The sequence below is a fragment of the Gigantopelta aegis genome, chromosome 6 (assembly GCF_016097555.1).
Source record: "Gigantopelta aegis isolate Gae_Host chromosome 6, Gae_host_genome, whole genome shotgun sequence".
NCBI classification, from domain to species: domain Eukaryota; kingdom Metazoa; phylum Mollusca; class Gastropoda; order Neomphalida; family Peltospiridae; genus Gigantopelta; species Gigantopelta aegis.
Window position 1 is genome coordinate 6,051,654 of NC_054704.1, and position 21,946 is coordinate 6,073,599.

Genomic DNA, 21,946 nt, shown 5'->3' on the forward strand with positions numbered 1-21,946 from the left:
ATCTACTATGTGTATAATTGTTTAAACATCAAACATAACTTTTGTGCAAGTCAATGTGTGCACTAGAGCTGCAACAAATCAAGCACTAAGCATGATATGTATCGTGAACATGGCGAATATGAGTCCAGAATACAAAAACGTATTGCATGTTTAAAAAAAAAAAAAATGCAAGTATTTTTTAAAGTTCTTAACGCGAGAACTTAGTTGATTACTTGTAGCTTGATGGGGGTGTTGGGATACAATGTCATACATATAAATTATGTGGGTATTCAACCTGTATAATGAACTTATTTTCTATTTATTTTATTTTATATCTGTAGAAGTTGAGATTGATTCCTAAAACAGGATTGAGTAAGATATACAGATTGTATCTTCCTCCAAATGATTTATGAAGTGGTAAAAGGAGGTACTTTTTTCATTAATACAAATTATATTAAAGGCACTCGGTCACAGATGGTTGACCTGATTAATGACCCAACGAGGTATTATCTGAAAATATATACATTTGATTTGTACCTAAAAGTATTTTATTGAACCATCTACATAATAACCAATTAAATTGTTTATTTTCAGACTGGTTCTCTTAAAGGTAATTATGAATATTAAATTGTTTATTTTCAGACTGGTTCTCTTGAAGGTGATTACGATGACGTACAGATGGAGACTGGTATATCTGACATCAAACAATCATCTGCATCAAGGGGAGGGTCAGCAGAACGCCCCCAGTCTGCCACTGCTGGGACGTCCAGCAGGGAATCGCCGCTAAAAGACATCTCACAAGACTGGGGCTCACTACTCAACCTGGCAGAACCAGAACTCACAGTTCAGTATCTAACAGGTAAGAAAACAGTAATAGTGTATGGTGTCACTATTCAACATACTAGAACCAGAACTCACAGTTCAGTATCTAACAGGTGAGAAAACAGTAATAGTATCTAACAGGTGAGAAAACAGTAATAGTGTATGGTGTCACTGTTCAACATACTAGAACCAGAACTCACAGTTCAGTATCTAACAGGTGAGAAAACAGTAATAGTGTATGGTGTCACTATTCAACATACTAGAACCAGAACTCACAGTTCAGTATCTAACAGGTGAGAAAACAGTAATAGTGTATGGTGTCACTATTCAACATACTAGAACCAGAACTCACAGTTCAGTATCTAACAGGTGAGAACACAGTAATAGTGTATGGTGTCACTGGTTTCAACATAGCAGAACCAGAACTCACAGTTCAGTATCTAACAGGTGAGAAAACAGTAATAGTGTATGGTGTCACTGTTCAACATACTAGAACCAGAACTCACAGTTCAGTATCTAACAGGTGAGAACACAGTAATAGTGTATGGTGTCACTATTCAACATACTAGAGCCAGAACTCACAGTTCAGTATCTAACAGGTGAGAAAACAGTAATAGTGTGTGGTGTCACTATTCAACATACTAGAGCCAGAACTCACAGTTCAGTATCTAACAGGTGAGAAAACAGTAATAGTGTGTGGTGTCACTATTCAACATACTAGAGCCAGAACTCACAATTCAGTATCTAACAGGTGAGAAAACAGTAATAGTGTATGGTGTCACTATTCAACATACTAGAGCCAGAACTCAGTATCTAACAGGTGAGAAAACAGTAATAGTATATGATGTCACTGTTCAACATAGCAGAACCAGAACTCACAGTCACCAGAACTCACAGTTCAGTATCTAACAGGTGAGAAAACAGTAATAGTGTATGGTGTCACTATTCAACATACTAGAGCCAGAACTCACAGTTCAGTATCTAACAGGTGAGAAAACAGTAATAGTATCTAACAGGTGAGAAAATAGTAATAGTGTATGGTGTCACTATTCAACATACTAGAACCAGAACTCACAGTTCAGTATCTAACAGGTGAGAAAACAGTAACAGTATCTAACAGGTGAGAAAACAGTAATAGTGTATGGTGTCACTATTCAACATACTAGAACCAGAACTCACAGTTCAGAAACCAGAACTCACACAGTTCATATCTAACAGGTGAGAAAACAGTAATAGTGTATGGTGTCACTGGTTTCAACATAGCAGAACCAGAACTCACAGTTCAGTATCTAACAGGTGAGAAAACAGTAATAGTGTATGGTGTCACTGTTCAACATACTAGAACCAGAACTCACAGTTCAGTATCTAACAGGTGAGAACACAGTAATAGTGTATGGTGTCACTATTCAACATACTAGAGCCAGAACTCACAGTTCAGTATCTAACAGGTGAGAAAACAGTAATAGTGTGTGGTGTCACTATTCAACATACTAGAGCCAGAACTCACAATTCAGTATCTAACAGGTGAGAAAACAGTAATAGTGTATGGTGTCACTATTCAACATACTAGAGCCAGAACTCAGTATCTAACAGGTGAGAAAACAGTAATAGTATATGATGTCACTGTTCAACATAGCAGAACCAGAACTCACAGTCACCAGAACTCACAGTTCAGTATCTAACAGGTGAGAAAACAGTAATAGTGTATGGTGTCACTATTCAACATACTAGAGCCAGAACTCACAGTTCAGTATCTAACAGGTGAGAAAACAGTAATAGTATCTAACAGGTGAGAAAATAGTAATAGTGTATGGTGTCACTATTCAACATACTAGAACCAGAACTCACAGTTCAGTATCTAACAGGTGAGAAAACAGTAACAGTATCTAACAGGTGAGAAAACAGTAATAGTGTGTGGTGTCACTGTTAAACATACTAGAACCAGAACTCACAGTTCAGTATCTAACAGGTAAGAAAACAGTAATAGTGTATGGTGTCACTGGTTTCAACATAGCAGAACCAGAACTCACAGTTCAGTATCTAACAGGTGAGAAAACAGTAATAGTGTATGGTGTCACTATTCAACATACTAGAACCAGAACTCACAGTTCAGTATCTAACAGGTGAGAAAACAGTAATAGTGTATGGTGTCACTATTCAACATACTAGAACCAGAACTCACAGTTCAGTATCTAACAGGTGAGAAAACAGTAATAGTGTATTGTGTCACTGTTCAACATACTAGAACCAGAACTCACAGTTCAGTATCTAACAGGTGAGAAAACAGTAACAGTATCTAACAGGTGAGAAAACAGTAATAGTGTATGGTGTCACTGTTCAACATACTAGAACCAGAACTCACAGTTCAGTATCTAACAGGTAAGAAAACAGTAATAGTGTATGGTGTCACTATTCAACATACTAGAACCAGAACTCACAGTTCAGTATCTAACAGGTGAGAAAACAGTAATAGTGTATGGTGTCACTGTTCAACATACTAGAACCAGAACTCACAGTTCAGTATCTAACAGGTGAGAAAACAGTAATAGTGTATGGTGTCACTGTTCAACATACTAGAACCAGAACTCACAGTTCAGTATCTAACAGGTGAGAAAACAGTAATAGTGTATGGTGTCACTATTCAACATACTAGAACCAGAACTCACAGTTCAGTATCTAACAGGTGAGAAAACAGTAATAGTGTATGGTGTCACTGTTCAACATGCTAGAACCAGAACTCACAGTTCAGTATCTAACAGGTGAGAAAACAGTAATAGTGTATGGTGTCACTATTCAACATGCTAGAGCCAGAACTCACAGTTCAGTATCTAACAGGTGAGAAAACAGTAATAGTGTATGGTGTCACTATTCAACATGCTAGAGCCAGAACTCACAATTCAGTATCTAACAGGTGAGAAAACAGTAATAGTGTATGGTGTCACTATTCAACATACTAGAGCCAGAACTCAGTATCTAACAGGTGAGAAAACAGTAATAGTGTATGCTGTCACTGTTCAACATAGCAGAACCAGAACTCAGTCACCAGAACTCACAGTTCAGTATCTAACAGGTGAGAAAACAGTAATAGTGTATGGTGTCACTATTCAACATACTAGAGCCAGAACTCACAGTTCAGTATCTAACAGGTGAGAAAACAGTAATAGTATCTAACAGGTGAGAAAACAGTAATAGTGTATGGTGTCACTATTCAACATACTAGAACCAGAACTCACAGTTCAGTATCTAACAGGTGAGAAAACAGTAACAGTATCTAACAGGTGAGAAAACAGTAATAGTGTGTGGTGTCACTGTTAAACATACTAGAACCAGAACTCACAGTTCAGTATCTAACAGGTAAGAAAACAGTAATAGTGTATGGTGTCACTGGTTTCAACATAGCAGAACCAGAACTCACAGTTCAGTATCTAACAGGTGAGAAAACAGTAATAGTGTATTGTGTCACTGTTCAACATACTAGAACCAGAACTCACAGTTCAGTATCTAACAGGTGAGAAAACAGTAACAGTATCTAACAGGTGAGAAAACAGTAATAGTGTATGGTGTCACTGTTCAACATACTAGAACCAGAACTCACAGTTCAGTATCTAACAGGTAAGAAAACAGTAATAGTGTATGGTGTCACTGTTCAACATACTAGAACCAGAACTCACAGTTCAGTATCTAACAGGTGAGAAAACAGTAATAGTGTATGGTGTCACTGTTCAACATACTAGAACCAGAACTCACAGTTCAGTATCTAACAGGTGAGAAAACAGTAATAGTGTATGGTGTCACTGTTCAACATACTAGAACCAGAACTCACAGTTCAGTATCTAACAGGTTAGAAAACAGTAATAGTGTATGGTGTCACTATTCAACATACTAGAACCAGAACTCACAGTTCAGTATCTAACAGGTGAGAAAACAGTAATAGTGTATGGTTTCACTATTCAACATACTAGAACCAGAACTCACAGTTCAGTATCTAACAGGTGAGAAAACAGTAATAGTGTATGGTGTCTCACTTCAGTATATGAGCTAATTGTCAGTTGTATATTGTGGATTATTATTATTGAGTTGTATATATTGTGCATTATTATTCATTCCAGGCAAGGTTTCCTTCCAGGATTTCAGTATGTGAAGTAGCATTAAGTTATATAATGTGGATTATTATTATAGAGTTGTCTAATGTGGATTATTATTATAGAGTTGTATAATGTGGATTATTATAATAGAGTTGTATGATGTGGATTATTATTATTGAGTTATATAATGTGGATTATTATTATAGCGTTTTATAATGTGGATTATTATTATAGTTGTATAATGTGGATTATTATTATTGAGTTATATAATGTGGATTATTATTATAGTTTTATAATGTGGATTATTATTATTATTATAGAGTTGTATAATGTGGATTATTATTGAGTTGTATAATGTGGATTATTATTTTAGAGTTGTATAAAATGTTTTATTATTACTGAGTTGTATAATGTGGATTATTATTATTATTGAGTTGTATAATGTGGATTATTATTATAGTTTTATGATGTGAATTATTATTATTATTATAGAGTTTTATGATGTGAATTATTATTATTATTATTATTATAGAGTTTTATGATGTGGATTATTATTATAGAGGTGTATAAAGTGTTTTATTATTACTGAGTTGTATAAGGTGGACTATCATTCGTTCCAGGCAAGATTTCCTTCCAGGAGTTCAGCGAGCGGATGGACCGGGAGAGTTCTGAGTGTGTGGCAGAGGAGACGGAATCGCTGCTGCCCAAGACAGACATCGTGGAGCTGTCGAAGCGTGTCAAGGTGCAGCTTGACGATGATGATGATGACGATGACGATGATCAGGAGGATTTCAGTGATGGGCTTGATGCGAAAGACCAGGACTGGCAGCCATCACCGAGAAAGAAAAAAAGTGGGTAGTCTGTTAATTGTGTCTATGGGTTGTGGTACATTCATGTCATCTGTAACCTTCTGACTACTTCAGGCAAAATATCTCACCTGACATCACGCCAGTCGACATACTGTACACTGTATACAGTGCATTTCCCAATTCATATTTCCCACTGTTTTGCACATGACACTCACCGGAAGCAATTTATTAAAGGGAAATGGAAGACAAGTCGGCTTCCTGTTTCTTTAGATTTAGTTTTTTCAATGGATTATACCTTTGAATTTGATTTTCGGCAAGTGTTTTCACTTGACAACAATGGAGGCACGTCGCGGTCATTTTCAGGGATCAATAGCTGATTGTGACAGCTAATTTGATAATAAATTTGATCGTTTTACCAATAACGAAAATCACCAAATATTGGGATAGGAATCATAGTTCGTTTTTAAAAAAAATTCTCGTCAGAAAGCCACTGTTATTGGGAATAATGGACATAAATACTGGACAGCTGGCTACAAATGCCTGTAAGTAAACGTGACTTTTTCTTCGATTTTTTGCCTAATTTTATTCCACATTAACTGGTCTAGAATATCATAAAAATTAGATAATACACGAAAATAATACTTACTGATTCAAATATGAATTTTATTTTATGTATTTATAAAACATTTAAGTGAATATATGTGAGTACAAATTATAAACTTGTACCCACTCAACCTGTTTTTTGTCAAACGGTTAATTAATGTGGTACATTCATGTAATGTTTAAGTGTCGGATGTTTCTTAATTACAGGTGTTTAAGCATTGAAATGTATTTAGCTACTCGTATGTAAGACAAAAGCAGGCTTTGTAAATCGAACCCTAAATGATTTGGACATAATGATGAATAAAAATAGTTTGGTGTCATCTGTTACAGACTGTAACAACACAAAATAGTTTGGTGTCATCTGTTACAGACTGTAACAACACAAAATAGTTTGGTGCCATCTGTTACAGACTTACAACACAAAATAGTTTGGTGTCATCTGTTACAGACTGTAACAACACAAAATAGATTGGTGTCATCTGTTACAGACTGTAACAACACAAAATAGTTTGGTGCCATCTGTTACAGACTGTTACAACACAAAATAGTTTGGTGTCGTCTGTTACAGACTGTTACAACACAAAATAGTTTGGTGTCGTCTGATACAGACTGTTACAACACAAAATAGTTTGGTGTCATCTGTTAATGACTGTTACAATACAAAATGTAATTTGTTATAATTTGCTGCCATCTTCCACAAACTGTTTGAACTTAGAAACAGATCTTTTTAATCTACATGTCTTGTTTAAACATATAATTGTTAACATCTCAGTGTTTCTAGTGCTCTCTGTTCTTCAATTTGTGTATGTTTGTAATTCATGCTTGTTTTTTCGCCATTTTAATTTGCCAAGTTATTTTCATAGATATTTGTCCATTTAGATTTGTTTCTTGTCTTTCTTTGCACCTTCATATTTGTTTGGTAACCATGGTAATCACACAAATATTTGCTCTTTCAGGTAAAAAGGCAGCTAAAGAACAAAAAGCAAGGAAAAAGGTAAATATAATCCACCCAGTACGACAGACCATATTTCTTGTTCGTATTCAGTGATTTATGATCAAAGTTTGTTTCAATGTTTTTGGTTTTCTAACAAACAAAATAATTGAATAGACCTCTTTCACATTCCACTGCGCATGTGTCTGTTGCGGGGTAACTCGAGGACGCAAACCGCGAACTCCCGTGAGATCTCACAAAAATAGACCTGTGGACAAGTTGAGGGGCATAGATAATGGAAGGCCACGCAATAGGAATGTGAATATCTCCATGATTAACTATTCTATCAGTAGGTAAGGTCTCACTACACAGATGTCATCTGCCATTGAAACCCATGTTAAACTGTCCAACTTCAAGCGAAGATTGCCCATAGAACGGGTTCTCGTTGGCACTAACAATATACACCATTGCGAACATACATTATATAAGCATTTATATTCACTCCAAAATTGTGAACATTTCTGTCTCAGTTTTTTGCTATATGACCGCATCTGGCTGTAGTACCGGTCCGAACAGGTGGTTCATTAACCGATTCACTCCGGCTGTCACTTGCGCTATATACCCATGTCCCAAAAGGTCGATGCACAATATTACAAAATAACATGGGCAAAATACAGCCAGAAGGCTTACCATTAAACATACATATTGTTTTAATTCTTCACCATTTCCTAGAAGTGAATATGTGAACCATAACATGTGCCACAATTAGGAACTATAATGGACCGTGATGAATGAACTCTCACCCGGAAGTGATCTGTGTAGTGAGACCTAACCCGAAAATTCTGTCGACATCCAACAAGACTTATTGGAGACATTTATGAATTATTGTTTATATTTTGTTGTTAACGCCCGACAAACCATCGGTTCGGATTTGTACGCAGTAAATATCGGATATGGGCTGAAATAATATTAATTTGTGCGCGCGTGTATGTATGCAGATATTTATTGTATTTAACATAATTTAAATATCTATAAAGCATTATACAGATAAATTCATTCAGGATTCTTGTTGGGATTTCTTTTCACCAAGTTATTTAAAATTTTGTTCGGTGTTTGGAATAAAATTAAATGATACATATGAAAGTTGAGCTATGGTACTACAAAACATAGAATCAGGCTCATAGGAACGATATCTGGAGTTGGGGGACACAATCTGTAGTGGAGGGACACAGTCTAGTTGGTGGGGGGGGGGGCAAAAGCCATACTTTAAACCAGGTTTATAAAAGTGGGGCTATAGTCATGTCTTCCCCCCCCCCCCCCCCCCCCCCCCCAGTGTTTCTGCCAGCAGGGTAAAAGGGTAAAATTACGTACCCAAATATAATTCTAGGGTAAAATTACGTACCCAAAATAAATTGGTTTTTTGTTTGGTTTTTTGCACCATACAGTCCATATCAGTCTCACACTTTGGGGTTTTAAGTCTTCAAAAAAGACTTGTATAAAAACTATGTCCTTTGTTGAAACAACACATTCTCTTGAACAAAAATAGAAAGTGAAAAGAAGTCCATCATGTGCAACTGGGCCACGAAATGCGCATGTGCTGATAACATTCTGTGCATTGGAACGAAACCGTGTCAAAACGGCTCCAAGTGTACACATTAGACAAAACAGAACCTAGCGTTGACTGTAACGGAACCAAAATCTATGGCTAAAATGGAAACACATTATTTTTATATGTCTGCACCCTCCCCCTCCAATAAATAAATTACAAAAAATAATTTAAAAAAATGTACCAGTGTAACCAGTCCGGGTTAGGGTAAATAAAAAATAAAAATGAAGTGTGTTTAAAACGTTAAATAATTGTATTTTGGTGTAGACCTGCACATGAGAGTGCAGCTAGGGTGGGTAGTTATGAATGGTTCCTGTTTATTATATGCAATAATAAAAATATATTTAAAAGGTAGGCTACCGTTTTAACCATACTGAGCCAATACTTTCAGGTATGTTTTTGCCAAATCGGTTCTGTTTTCGCCAATGAAAATGGTTAGTTTTTAGTAGTGGTTCCATTTTAACCTGATCCCATTGGCTAAATTTCAGCGAACCGTTTGCGGCTCACATATGTTAGACTTTTTTTTTCCACTCAACACGTGAAACCGAATGACCTTTTCGAGAACAGTCAAAATAGTTCTGGAAAGTTTCCATCATTCGCTGTCACTGAACAGACAATTAATTCAAAAATTAGTGCATCAAGATTAACCTCGCGTGCAAACACAAGGTGAAAATATGAAGGCAAGTTTAAAAATTTCTTGCTGACTGTTACATTCGTCATTCATTCTCCTACGAAACATGGAAAATATCACCATGAGCTGGCTCTGGACATCTACAAATCCATTTTTATCTGGGGGATAGCCAATAAGGTGCATTAGGCGCTGTGCGTACCCAAAAAAAAAAATCTGCCGGAAACCCTGGTTGCTACCATTGCTAATGGTCAGAAATGTAACTGTATTGCATATAAGAAAGATGTAAGTTTTATTTATAACAGAATAGACTAGCCGACAGCTTGATAATATAGCTACAAACTCAGGATGGTCTCTTTATTATAAACTCATGAGGGTTTATTATGCGCAGTCATAAGGTACTTCGTTTGAATGTTTGAAGCAAACATATTAAGTACCATGTCAGGCCCGTAGCCAGGAGGGATTGGGATTGAGAGTTCCGCTCAAATGAAAAAATAAATCGGATTTTACATATAAAAGTCCTTGTCCCCAAATGACCTGGATAACGTAACAAGTGCGACTGTCTGAGGTTCCATTTGCTGAAAGTTCAATCCTCCTCAGTGGGCCCGTTTGATTATTTCCCGTCCCAACCAATGATCCATCAAAGGACATCGTGTATGCTATCCTGTTTGTGGATGTGAGAAGTATGCCATGTATCATTTATTATAAATACATTGGTACGACTGAAAACAAATGGTTTCTTGTCGTGGCTCTGTGACCAGGCCATTTTACATGCAATGCATTCCACAACAAAAGTTTGTGTATTATTCTCGAGTGTAACCAGCATCATCTCATTGTTTGGCAAGGGGTTCTATATATATATATATATATATATATATATATATATATATACATATATATATATATACATATATATATATATATATATATATATACATATACATATACATATACATATACATATACATATACATATACATATACATATACATATACATATATATATATGGGACCCCACCCTACCCCCCTCCGTCTACGTCTCCACACATCCGGCGCTCGTGTTTGATGAGTTTCTATTTCCCCCCTCCCCCCCCAGCTAATCATGCTGGCTATGTATACGGGCCTGAAGTTATATACACTATCTTGACTAATGTTCTCAGGTACAAAATACAAAATAGTAACCAAACACTATTGTACATACACCGGCTCGGTGGCGTCGTGGCAGGCCATCGGTCTACAGGCTGGTAGGTACTGGGTTCGGATCCCAGTCGAGGCATGGGATTTTTAATCCAGAGACCAACTCCAAACCCTGAGTGAGTGATCCGCAAGGCTCAATGGGTAGGTGTAAACCACTTGCACCGACCAGTAATCCATAACTGGTTCAACAAAGGCCATGGTTTGTGCTATTCTGCCTGTGGGAAGCGCAAATAAAAGATCCCTTGCTGCTAATCGGAAGAGTAAGCCATGTAGTGGCGACAGCGGGTTTCCTCTCAAAATCTGTGTGGTCCTTAACCATATGTCTGACGCCATATAACCGTAAATAAAATGCGTTGAGTGCGTCGTTAAATAAAACATTTCTTTCTTTCTTTCTATTGTACATACAGATATATGTTTACTTCAAACTGATCTTCATGTAAAGAAGAAGATGTCATCTTCTAAAGTCTTCAAAACAAACAATGCAAACAGCATGTCAACTTTTACTTCCACATTTACATGTGATGTTAAACTTTGAGCCGCGTTTACTCGGTTTCTGACATCCTGCTAAGTTGTAGGTTTTCGAGTGTGATGGCTCATATATGTTTTAAAACTTCGTAAATATCAGATATTATTTCAAGTGAAGTTGTATGTATCTGATATAAATGATAGTGAAAGTAAAATAAAATAAAATAAAATAATAAATAAAATAAGATAAATAAATAAGTAAGTAAGTAAATAAATAAATAATTTGTGGTTAGACATGTAACATTGATTAGTAGTTGTACGATTGTCTTTTTAATGAAATAATAAGGGAAAAATAGAGCTGTGATAATATGTGAGTTAGGGGTTTTGTTGGGGGGTTTTTTAGGGGGAAGGTGAGGCATATTTTATTAAATTTTAAATACTGATACATGTGGAGTATTAAACATCTGTGGAGTATTAAACATCACTGGAAATCCGCATGAGTATTTAACTATAATTCTAATTGTTAAAAATAAAAAACACATTCCACTAAAGTTAATTTTAGTGTATGAATCTTTTAATTTTGCATTGTTAAAATACCCTTGACAGGCGGCTCCAGAGACTTCGTCTAAGGTAATGTTTCACTGCTTTTGGTCTTAAACTATTCTGATGTAAACTTTTGTAGACAGTTTTTCGCAGCCATTTTAACATCTTATACAAAACATGTACGTTAGTCACTAGAGATTCACAGCTACTACGAAGCTACACTCGACGCTCATGACAACTATCGATCATGCCCCCCAATTTGTATATAGCCTCGATACGTCCAATTCGGCAAGGGACGGTACTCTTCACGCAATGGAAATGTAAAAGAGGTCTGTTAAAATACATAATGGTAAATCAACTTAAACCTAACTCTACATTGAACAGAATGCATCTTTCAAATGTTAAACAGTATGTGCTTTTTGTCTTGGAATACATTATATATTGTACATAAAGAGTTGTGGTCATTTATTTACCTGTGCTTCTCACCTACTTCTCTGCTGGGTTTTTTATGCACTTTGTTTTATTCACAGAGAAGAAGAAAAACGGATCTACCAAAAAGTTTGGAAGGGTTGATGGGTGAAGCTAATTTGAAACTGGCTCGGGGAGATTACGAAGAGGCTGCTAAAATGTGTTTGGAAATCATTCGTCTGGGTAATTCTTCTTAGATAGCACAGTTCTGCTGTGTTTATTACTGGAACACCTGGTGGAGCTCTTCTGGTTTTTTCCATCCCACCCCATCGGTGGTAAAGCACTCGGATGATGCGCGGTCGGTGTGGGATTGATTCCCATCGGTGGTAAAGCACTCGGATGATGCGCGGTCGGTGTGGGATTGATTCCCATCGGTGGACCCATTGGGCTATTTCTTGCTCCAGCCAGTGCACCACGACTGGTGCATCAAAGGCTGTAGTATGTGCTATCCTGTCTATGGGATGGTGCATATAAAAGATCCCTTGTTGCTAATCGAAAAGAATAGCCTATGAAGTGGCAACTGGATTTCCTCTCTCAATATCTGTGTGGTCCTTAACCATATGTCCAACGCCATATAACCATAAATAAAATATGTTTAGTGAGTCGTTAAATAAAACATTTCCTTCCTTGTCCATCCCACGACATGATATTATGCAACAGCGGATTTCCTCTCTCAATATCTGTCTGATGCCATATAACCGTAAATAAAATGTGTTGAGTGTGTCGTTAAATAAAACAATTCCTTCCTTGTCCATCCCACGACATGATATTATGCAACAGCGGATTTCCTCTCAATATCTGTCTGATGCCATATAACCGTCAATAAAATGTGTTGAGTGTGTCGTTAAATAAAACATTTCTTTCCTTGTCCATCCCACGACATGATATTATGCAACAGCGGATTTCCTCTCTCAATATCTGTCTGATGCCATATAACCGTCAATAAAATGTGTTGAGTGAGTCGTTAAATAAAACAATTCCTTCCTTGTCCATCCCACGACATGATATTATGCAACAGCGGATTTCCTCTCTCAATATCTGTCTGATGCCATATAACCATAAATAAAATGTGTTGAGTGTGTCGTTAAATAAAACATTTCTTTCTTCTTTTCTTTTCCTTTTGTAATTTTGATGAAATCATTCATATTGTTATGTTTATAAATTAACAAATTTGCTATTAGTATTAAGTTAATAGTAAATAAAGAAACATTTATTATTGCTGTAAAACCAGTCCAAACAGAACCCTGAACAAAGCCGAATCCTATAACAACTAGCCAAGTTTCATGGTTGTCAATTATTTAAATTCTAAGACATGACCATCTGAACACTGGATCCTGTAACAACTAGCCAAGTTTCATGGTTGTCAGTTATTTAAATTCTAAGACATGACCATCTGAACACTGGATCCTGTAACAACTAGCCAAGTTTCATGGTTGTCAGTTATTTAAATTCTAAGACATAACCATCTGAACACTGGATCCTGTAACAACTAGCCAAGTTTCATAGTTGTCAACTATCTAAATTCTAAGACATGGCCATCTGAACACTGGATCCTGTAACAACTAGCCAAGTTTCATAGTTGTCAGTTATCTAAATTCTAAGACATGACCATCTGAACACTGGATCCTGTAACAACTAGCCAAGTTTCATAGTTGTCAATTATCTAAATTCTAAGACATGACCATCTAAACAGTGGATCCTGTCTAAATGAGATAAATATTAGATTCCCAGCATGATATGGTTTAGACTGGTTTCACTGTATTACTATTGTTAATAATATTATTATTATTATTTAAAGGGACTGACCCTAGTTTTTAAACACTACCACATATTTTTCACTATTGGAGTCGTTTTTAATAAGTTAAGTCAGAAGTTATTTTTAGATGGTATTTCCCCATTTAAACATCATAGACTTTAGCTTCTATCTGTTATAATCTTATCCAAATATGTGTTCAGGTTTGTAGATTAACTAATAAACGTAGTGTTATTTTCACAGAATCAAACTAGGGTTTGCGTCTTTAATTTAGAGAAAAGACTATGAACCTACATGAACTAGCATTATGAACCTCATACAATTAAAGATATAAAAAAAAAAAAAAAAATTATTACTCCATTGGAAAGTTGTTTCTTTTTGTCTATAAATTTTAAAGAGTTACAAATGGTAATTGTTTAGTTTTACATAGTTGTATGTGTGTTCTGTTGTGTTTATTTCAGCACCCAATGCGTACCTGCCGTTTCAGACTCTCGGTATGTTATACGAGGAGATGGATAATGTGGAGAAAGCCATGCAGGTATGCAAACGATTTTAGGGGGTTATTTAATTCATTGATAAAAATTAACATGAATGTAATCAAAATGGTTGCCATTATTGAACAGACTGTTTTCTTTATTTCATTCATTTCATTTCAACTTATTTTCGTGCTTATATCCAAATTAAGGTTCAAGCATTCTGTCCTGGGCACACACCTCGGCTGTCTGTCCAGGACAGTGCATGGGTTAGTTGTTAGTTGGTTAGTGGTTAGTGAGAGAGAAGAGGGTGTAGTGGCCTTACCCATTAAGCCCTTAAGAACTCGCTCTGGGTTGGAGCCGGTACTGGACTGCGAACCATGTACCTACCAGCCTGTAGTCCAATGGCTTCATCACTGCGCCACTGAGGCCTTAAGAACTCGCTCTGGGTTGGAGCCGGTACTGGACTGCGAACCATGTACCTACCAGCCTGTAGTCCAATGGCTTCATCACTGCGCCACTGAGGCCTTAAGAACTCGCTCTGGGTTGGAGCCGGTACTGGACTGCGAACCATGTACCTACCAGCCTGTAGTCCAATGGCTTCATCACTGCGCCACTGAGGCCTTAAGAACTCGTTCTGGGTTGGAGCCGGTACTGGACTGCGAACCATGTACCTACCAGCCTGTAGTCCAATGGCTTCATCACTGTGTCACCGAGGCCTTAAGAACTCGCTCTGGGTTGGAGCCGCTACTGGACTGCGAACCATGTACCTACCAGCCTGTAGTCCAATGGCTTCATCACTGTGTCACCGAGGCCTTAAGAACTCGCTCTGGGTTGGAGCCGGTACTGGACTGCGAACCATGTACCTACCAGCCTGTAGTCCAATGGCTTCATCACTGCGCCACTGAGGCCTTAAGAACTCGCTCTGGGTTGGAGCCGGTACTGGACTGCGAACCATGTACCTACCAGCCTGTAGTCCAATGGCTTCATCACTGCGCCACTGAGGCCTTAAGAACTCGCTCTGGGTTGGAGCCGGTACTGGACTGCGAACCATGTACCTACCAGCCTGTAGTCCAATGGCTTCATCACTGCGCCACTGAGGCCTTAAGAACTCGCTCTGGGTTGGAGCCGGTACTGGACTGCGAACCATGTACCTACCAGCCTGTAGTCCAATGGCTTCATCACTGCGCCACTGAGGCCTTAAGAACTCGCTCTGGGTTGGAGCCGGTACTGGACTGCGAACCATGTACCTACCAGCCTGTAGTCCAATGGCTTCATCACTGCGCCACTGAGGCCTTAAGAACTCGCTCTGGGTTGGAGCCGGTACTGGACTGCGAACCATGTACCTACCAGCCTGTAGTCCAATGGCTTCATCACTGCGCCACTGAGGCCTTAAGAACTCGCTCTGGGTTGGAGCCGGTACTGGACTGCGAACCATGTACCTACCAGCCTGTAGTCCAATGGCTTCATCACTGCGCCACTGAGGCCTTAAGAACTCGCTCTGGGTTGGAGCCGGTACTGGACTGCGAACCATGTACCTACCAGCCTGTAGTCCAATGGCTTCATCACTGCGCCACTGAGGCCTTAAGAACTCGCTCTGGGTTGGAGCCGGTACTGGACTGCGAACCATGTACCTACCAGCCTGTAGTCCAATGGCTTCATCACTGCGCCACTGAGGCCTTAAGAACTCGCTCTGGGTTGGAGCCGGTACTGGACTGCGAACCATGTACCTACCAGCCTGTAGTCCAATGGCTTCATCACTGCGCCACTGAGGCCTTAAGAACTCGCTCTGGGTTGGAGCCGGTACTGGACTGCGAACCATGTACCTACCAGCCTGTAGTCCAATGGCTTCATCACTGCGCCACTGAGGCCTTAAGAACTCGCTCTGGGTTGGAGCCGGTACTGGACTGCGAACCATGTACCTACCAGCCTGTAGTCCAATGGCTTCATCACTGCGCCACTGAGGCCTTAAGAACTCGCTCTGGGTTGGAGCCGGTACTGGACTGCGAACCATGTACCTACCAGCCTGTAGTCCAATGGCTTCATCACTGCGCCACTGAGGCCTTAAGAACTCGCTCTGGGTTGGAGCCGGTACTGGACTGCGAACCATGTACCTACCAGCCTGTAGTCCAATGGCTTCATCACTGCGCCACTGAGGCCTTAAGAACTCGCTCTGGGTTGGAGCCGGTACTGGACTGCGAACCATGTACCTACCAGCCTGTAGTCCAATGGCTTCATCACTGCGCCACTGAGGCCTTAAGAACTCGCTCTGGGTTGGAGCCGGTACTGGACTGCGAACCATGTACCTACCAGCCTGTAGTCCAATGGCTTCATCACTGCGCCACTGAGGCCTTAAGAACTCGCTCTGGGTTGGAGCCGGTACTGGACTGCGAACCATGTACCTACCAGCCTGTAGTCCAATGGCTTCATCACTGCGCCACTGAGGCCTTAAGAACTCGCTCTGGGTTGGAGCCGGTACTGGACTGCGAACCATGTACCTACCAGCCTGTAGTCCAATGGCTTCATCACTGCGCCACTGAGGCCTTAAGAACTCGCTCTGGGTTGGAGCCGGTACTGGACTGCGAACCATGTACCTACCAGCCTGTAGTCCAATGGCTTCATCACTGCGCCACTGAGGCCTTAAGAACTCGCTCTGGGTTGGAGCCGGTACTGGACTGCGAACCATGTACCTACCAGCCTGTAGTCCAATGGCTTCATCACTGCGCCACTGAGGCCTTAAGAACTCGCTCTGGGTTGGAGCCGGTACTGGACTGCGAACCATGTACCTACCAGCCTGTAGTCCAATGGCTTCATCACTGCGCCACTGAGGCCTTAAGAACTCGCTCTGGGTTGGAGCCGGTACTGGACTGCGAACCATGTACCTACCAGCCTGTAGTCCAATGGCTTCATCACTGCGCCACTGAGGCCTTAAGAACTCGCTCTGGGTTGGAGCCGGTACTGGACTGCGAACCATGTACCTACCAGCCTGTAGTCCAATGGCTTCATCACTGCGCCACTGAGGCCTTAAGAACTCGCTCTGGGTTGGAGCCGGTACTGGACTGCGAACCATGTACCTACCAGCCTGTAGTCCAATGGCTTCATCACTGCGCCACTGAGGCCTTAAGAACTCGCTCTGGGTTGGAGCCGGTACTGGACTGCGAACCATGTACCTACCAGCCTGTAGTCCAATGGCTTCATCACTGCGCCACTGAGGCCTTAAGAACTCGCTCTGGGTTGGAGCCGGTACTGGACTGCGAACCATGTACCTACCAGCCTGTAGTCCAATGGCTTCATCACTGCGCCACTGAGGCCTTAAGAACTCGCTCTGGGTTGGAGCCGGTACTGGACTGCGAACCATGTACCTACCAGCCTGTAGTCCAATGGCTTCATCACTGCGCCACTGAGGCCTTAAGAACTCGCTCTGGGTTGGAGCCGGTACTGGACTGCGAACCATGTACCTACCAGCCTGTAGTCCAATGGCTTCATCACTGCGCCACTGAGGCCTTAAGAACTCGCTCTGGGTTGGAGCCGGTACTGGACTGCGAACCATGTACCTACCAGCCTGTAGTCCAATGGCTTCATCACTGCGCCACTGAGGCCTTAAGAACTCGCTCTGGGTTGGAGCCGGTACTGGACTGCGAACCATGTACCTACCAGCCTGTAGTCCAATGGCTTCATCACTGCGCCACTGAGGCCTTAAGAACTCGCTCTGGGTTGGAGCCGGTACTGGACTGCGAACCATGTACCTACCAGCCTGTAGTCCAATGGCTTCATCACTGCGCCACTGAGGCCTTAAGAACTCGCTCTGGGTTGGAGCCGGTACTGGACTGCGAACCATGTACCTACCAGCCTGTAGTCCAATGGCTTCATCACTGCGCCACTGAGGCCTTAAGAACTCGCTCTGGGTTGGAGCCGGTACTGGACTGCGAACCATGTACCTACCAGCCTGTAGTCCAATGGCTTCATCACTGCGCCACTGAGGCCTTAAGAACTCGCTCTGGGTTGGAGCCGGTACTGGACTGCGAACCATGTACCTACCAGCCTGTAGTCCAATGGCTTCATCACTGCGCCACTGAGGCCTTAAGAACTCGCTCTGGGTTGGAGCCGGTACTGGACTGCGAACCATGTACCTACCAGCCTGTAGTCCAATGGCTTCATCACTGCGCCACTGAGGCCTTAAGAACTCGCTCTGGGTTGGAGCCGGTACTGGACTGCGAACCATGTACCTACCAGCCTGTAGTCCAATGGCTTCATCACTGCGCCACTGAGGCCTTAAGAACTCGCTCTGGGTTGGAGCCGGTACTGGACTGCGAACCATGTACCTACCAGCCTGTAGTCCAATGGCTTCATCACTGCGCCACTGAGGCCTTAAGAACTCGCTCTGGGTTGGAGCCGGTACTGGACTGCGAACCATGTACCTACCAGCCTGTAGTCCAATGGCTTCATCACTGCGCCACTGAGGCCTTAAGAACTCGCTCTGGGTTGGAGCCGGTACTGGACTGCGAACCATGTACCTACCAGCCTGTAGTCCAATGGCTTCATCACTGCGCCACTGAGGCCTTAAGAACTCGCTCTGGGTTGGAGCCGGTACTGGACTGCGAACCATGTACCTACCAGCCTGTAGTCCAATGGCTTCATCACTGCGCCACTGAGGCCTTAAGAACTCGCTCTGGGTTGGAGCCGGTACTGGACTGCGAACCATGTACCTACCAGCCTGTAGTCCAATGGCTTCATCACTGCGCCACTGAGGCCTTAAGAACTCGCTCTGGGTTGGAGCCGGTACTGGACTGCGAACCATGTACCTACCAGCCTGTAGTCCAATGGCTTCATCACTGCGCCACTGAGGCCTTAAGAACTCGCTCTGGGTTGGAGCCGGTACTGGACTGCGAACCATGTACCTACCAGCCTGTAGTCCAATGGCTTCATCACTGCGCCACTGAGGCCTTAAGAACTCGCTCTGGGTTGGAGCCGGTACTGGACTGCGAACCATGTACCTACCAGCCTGTAGTCCAATGGCTTCATCACTGCGCCACTGAGGCCTTAAGAACTCGCTCTGGGTTGGAGCCGGTACTGGACTGCGAACCATGTACCTACCAGCCTGTAGTCCAATGGCTTCATCACTGCGCCACTGAGGCCTTAAGAACTCGCTCTGGGTTGGAGCCGGTACTGGACTGCGAACCATGTACCTACCAGCCTGTAGTCCAATGGCTTCATCACTGCGCCACTGAGGCCTTAAGAACTCGCTCTGGGTTGGAGCCGGTACTGGACTGCGAACCATGTACCTACCAGCCTGTAGTCCAATGGCTTCATCACTGCGCCACTGAGGCCTTAAGAACTCGCTCTGGGTTGGAGCCGGTACTGGACTGCGAACCATGTACCTACCAGCCTGTAGTCCAATGGCTTCATCACTGCGCCACTGAGGCCTTAAGAACTCGCTCTGGGTTGGAGCCGGTACTGGACTGCGAACCATGTACCTACCAGCCTGTAGTCCAATGGCTTCATCACTGCGCCACTGAGGCCTTAAGAACTCGCTCTGGGTTGGAGCCGGTACTGGACTGCGAACCATGTACCTACCAGCCTGTAGTCCAATGGCTTCATCACTGCGCCACTGAGGCCTTAAGAACTCGCTCTGGGTTGGAGCCGGTACTGGACTGCGAACCATGTACCTACCAGCCTGTAGTCCAATGGCTTCATCACTGCGCCACTGAGGCCTTAAGAACTCGCTCTGGGTTGGAGCCGGTACTGGACTGCGAACCATGTACCTACCAGCCTGTAGTCCAATGGCTTCATCACTGCGCCACTGAGGCCTTAAGAACTCGCTCTGGGTTGGAGCCGGTACTGGACTGCGAACCATGTACCTACCAGCCTGTAGTCCAATGGCTTCATCACTGCGCCACTGAGGCCTTAAGAACTCGCTCTGGGTTGGAGCCGGTACTGGACTGCGAACCATGTACCTACCAGCCTGTAGTCCAATGGCTTCATCACTGCGCCACTGAGGCCTTAAGAACTCGCTCTGGGTTGGAGCCGGTACTGGACTGCGAACCATGTACCTACCAGCCTGTAGTCCAATGGCTTCATCACTGCGCCACTGAGGCCTTAAGAACTCGCTCTGGGTTGGAGCCGGTACTGGACTGCGAACCATGTACCTACCAGCCTGTAGTCCAATGGCTTCATCACTGCGCCACTGAGGCCTTAAGAACTCGCTCTGGGTTGGAGCCGGTACTGGACTGCGAACCATGTACCTACCAGCCTGTAGTCCAATGGCTTCATCACTGCGCCACTGAGGCCTTAAGAACTCGCTCTGGGTTGGAGCCGGTACTGGACTGCGAACCATGTACCTACCAGCCTGTAGTCCAATGGCTTCATCACTGCGCCACTGAGGCCTTAAGAACTCGCTCTGGGTTGGAGCCGGTACTGGACTGCGAACCATGTACCTACCAGCCTGTAGTCCAATGGCTTCATCACTGCGCCACTGAGGCCTTAAGAACTCGCTCTGGGTTGGAGCCGGTACTGGACTGCGAACCATGTACCTACCAGCCTGTAGTCCAATGGCTTCATCACTGCGCCACTGAGGCCTTAAGAACTCGCTCTGGGTTGGAGCCGGTACTGGACTGCGAACCATGTACCTACCAGCCTGTAGTCCAATGGCTTCATCACTGCGCCATGGCTTCATCACTGCGCCACTGAGGCCTTAAGAACTCGCTCTGGGTTGGAGCCGGTACTGGACTGCGAACCATGTACCTACCAGCCTGTAGTCCAATGGCTTCATCACTGCGCCACTGAGGCCTTAAGAACTCGCTCTGGGTTGGAGCCGGTACTGGACTGCGAACCATGTACCTACCAACCTGTAGTCCAATGGCTTCATCACTGCGCCACTGAGGCCTTAAGAACTCGCTCTGGGTTGGAGCCGGTACTGGACTGCGAACCATGTACCTACCAGCCTGTAGTCCAATGGCTTCATCACTGCGCCACTGAGGCCTTAAGAACTCGCTCTGGGTTGGAGCCGGTACTGGACTGCGAACCATGTACCTACCAGCCTGTAGTCCAATGGCTTCATCACTGCGCCACTGAGGCCTTAAGAACTCGCTCTGGGTTGGAGCCGGTACTGGACTGCGAACCATGTACCTACCAACCTGTAGTCCAATGGCTTCATCACTGCGCCACTGAGGCCTTAAGAACTCGCTCTGGGTTGGAGCCGGTACTGGACTGCGAACCATGTACCTACCAACCTGTAGTCCAATGGCTTCATCACTGCGCCACTGAGGCCTTAAGAACTCGCTCTGGGTTGGAGCCGGTACTGGACTGCGAACCATGTACCTACCAGCCTGTAGTCCAATGGCTTCATCACTGCGCCACTGAGGCCTTAAGAACTCGCTCTGGGTTGGAGCCGGTACTGGACTGCGAACCATGTACCTACCAGCCTGTAGTCCAATGGCTTCATCACTGCGCCACTGAGGCCTTAAGAACTCGCTCTGGGTTGGAGCCGGTACTGGACTGCGAACCATGTACCTACCAGCCTGTAGTCCAATGGCTTCATCACTGCGCCACTGAGGCCTTAAGAACTCGCTCTGGGTTGGAGCCGGT

General features: G+C 42.8%; 1 protein-coding gene across 2 annotated transcripts in view; it reads left to right on the top strand.

The window, feature by feature from the left end:
- LOC121375895 (general transcription factor 3C polypeptide 3-like) overlaps window positions 1-21,946 on the top strand; it is a 97,903-nt gene that overhangs the window by 7,593 nt on the left and 68,364 nt on the right. For both annotated transcript variants that reach the window (XM_041503585.1, XM_041503586.1), the window contains exons 2-6: window positions 622-838; window positions 5,507-5,737; window positions 7,255-7,292; window positions 12,199-12,319; window positions 14,351-14,427. In XM_041503585.1, the coding sequence (XP_041359519.1) occupies window positions 622-838; window positions 5,507-5,737; window positions 7,255-7,292; window positions 12,199-12,319; window positions 14,351-14,427 (684 nt within the window). The remainder of the gene's footprint in view (window positions 1-621; window positions 839-5,506; window positions 5,738-7,254; window positions 7,293-12,198; window positions 12,320-14,350; window positions 14,428-21,946) is intronic.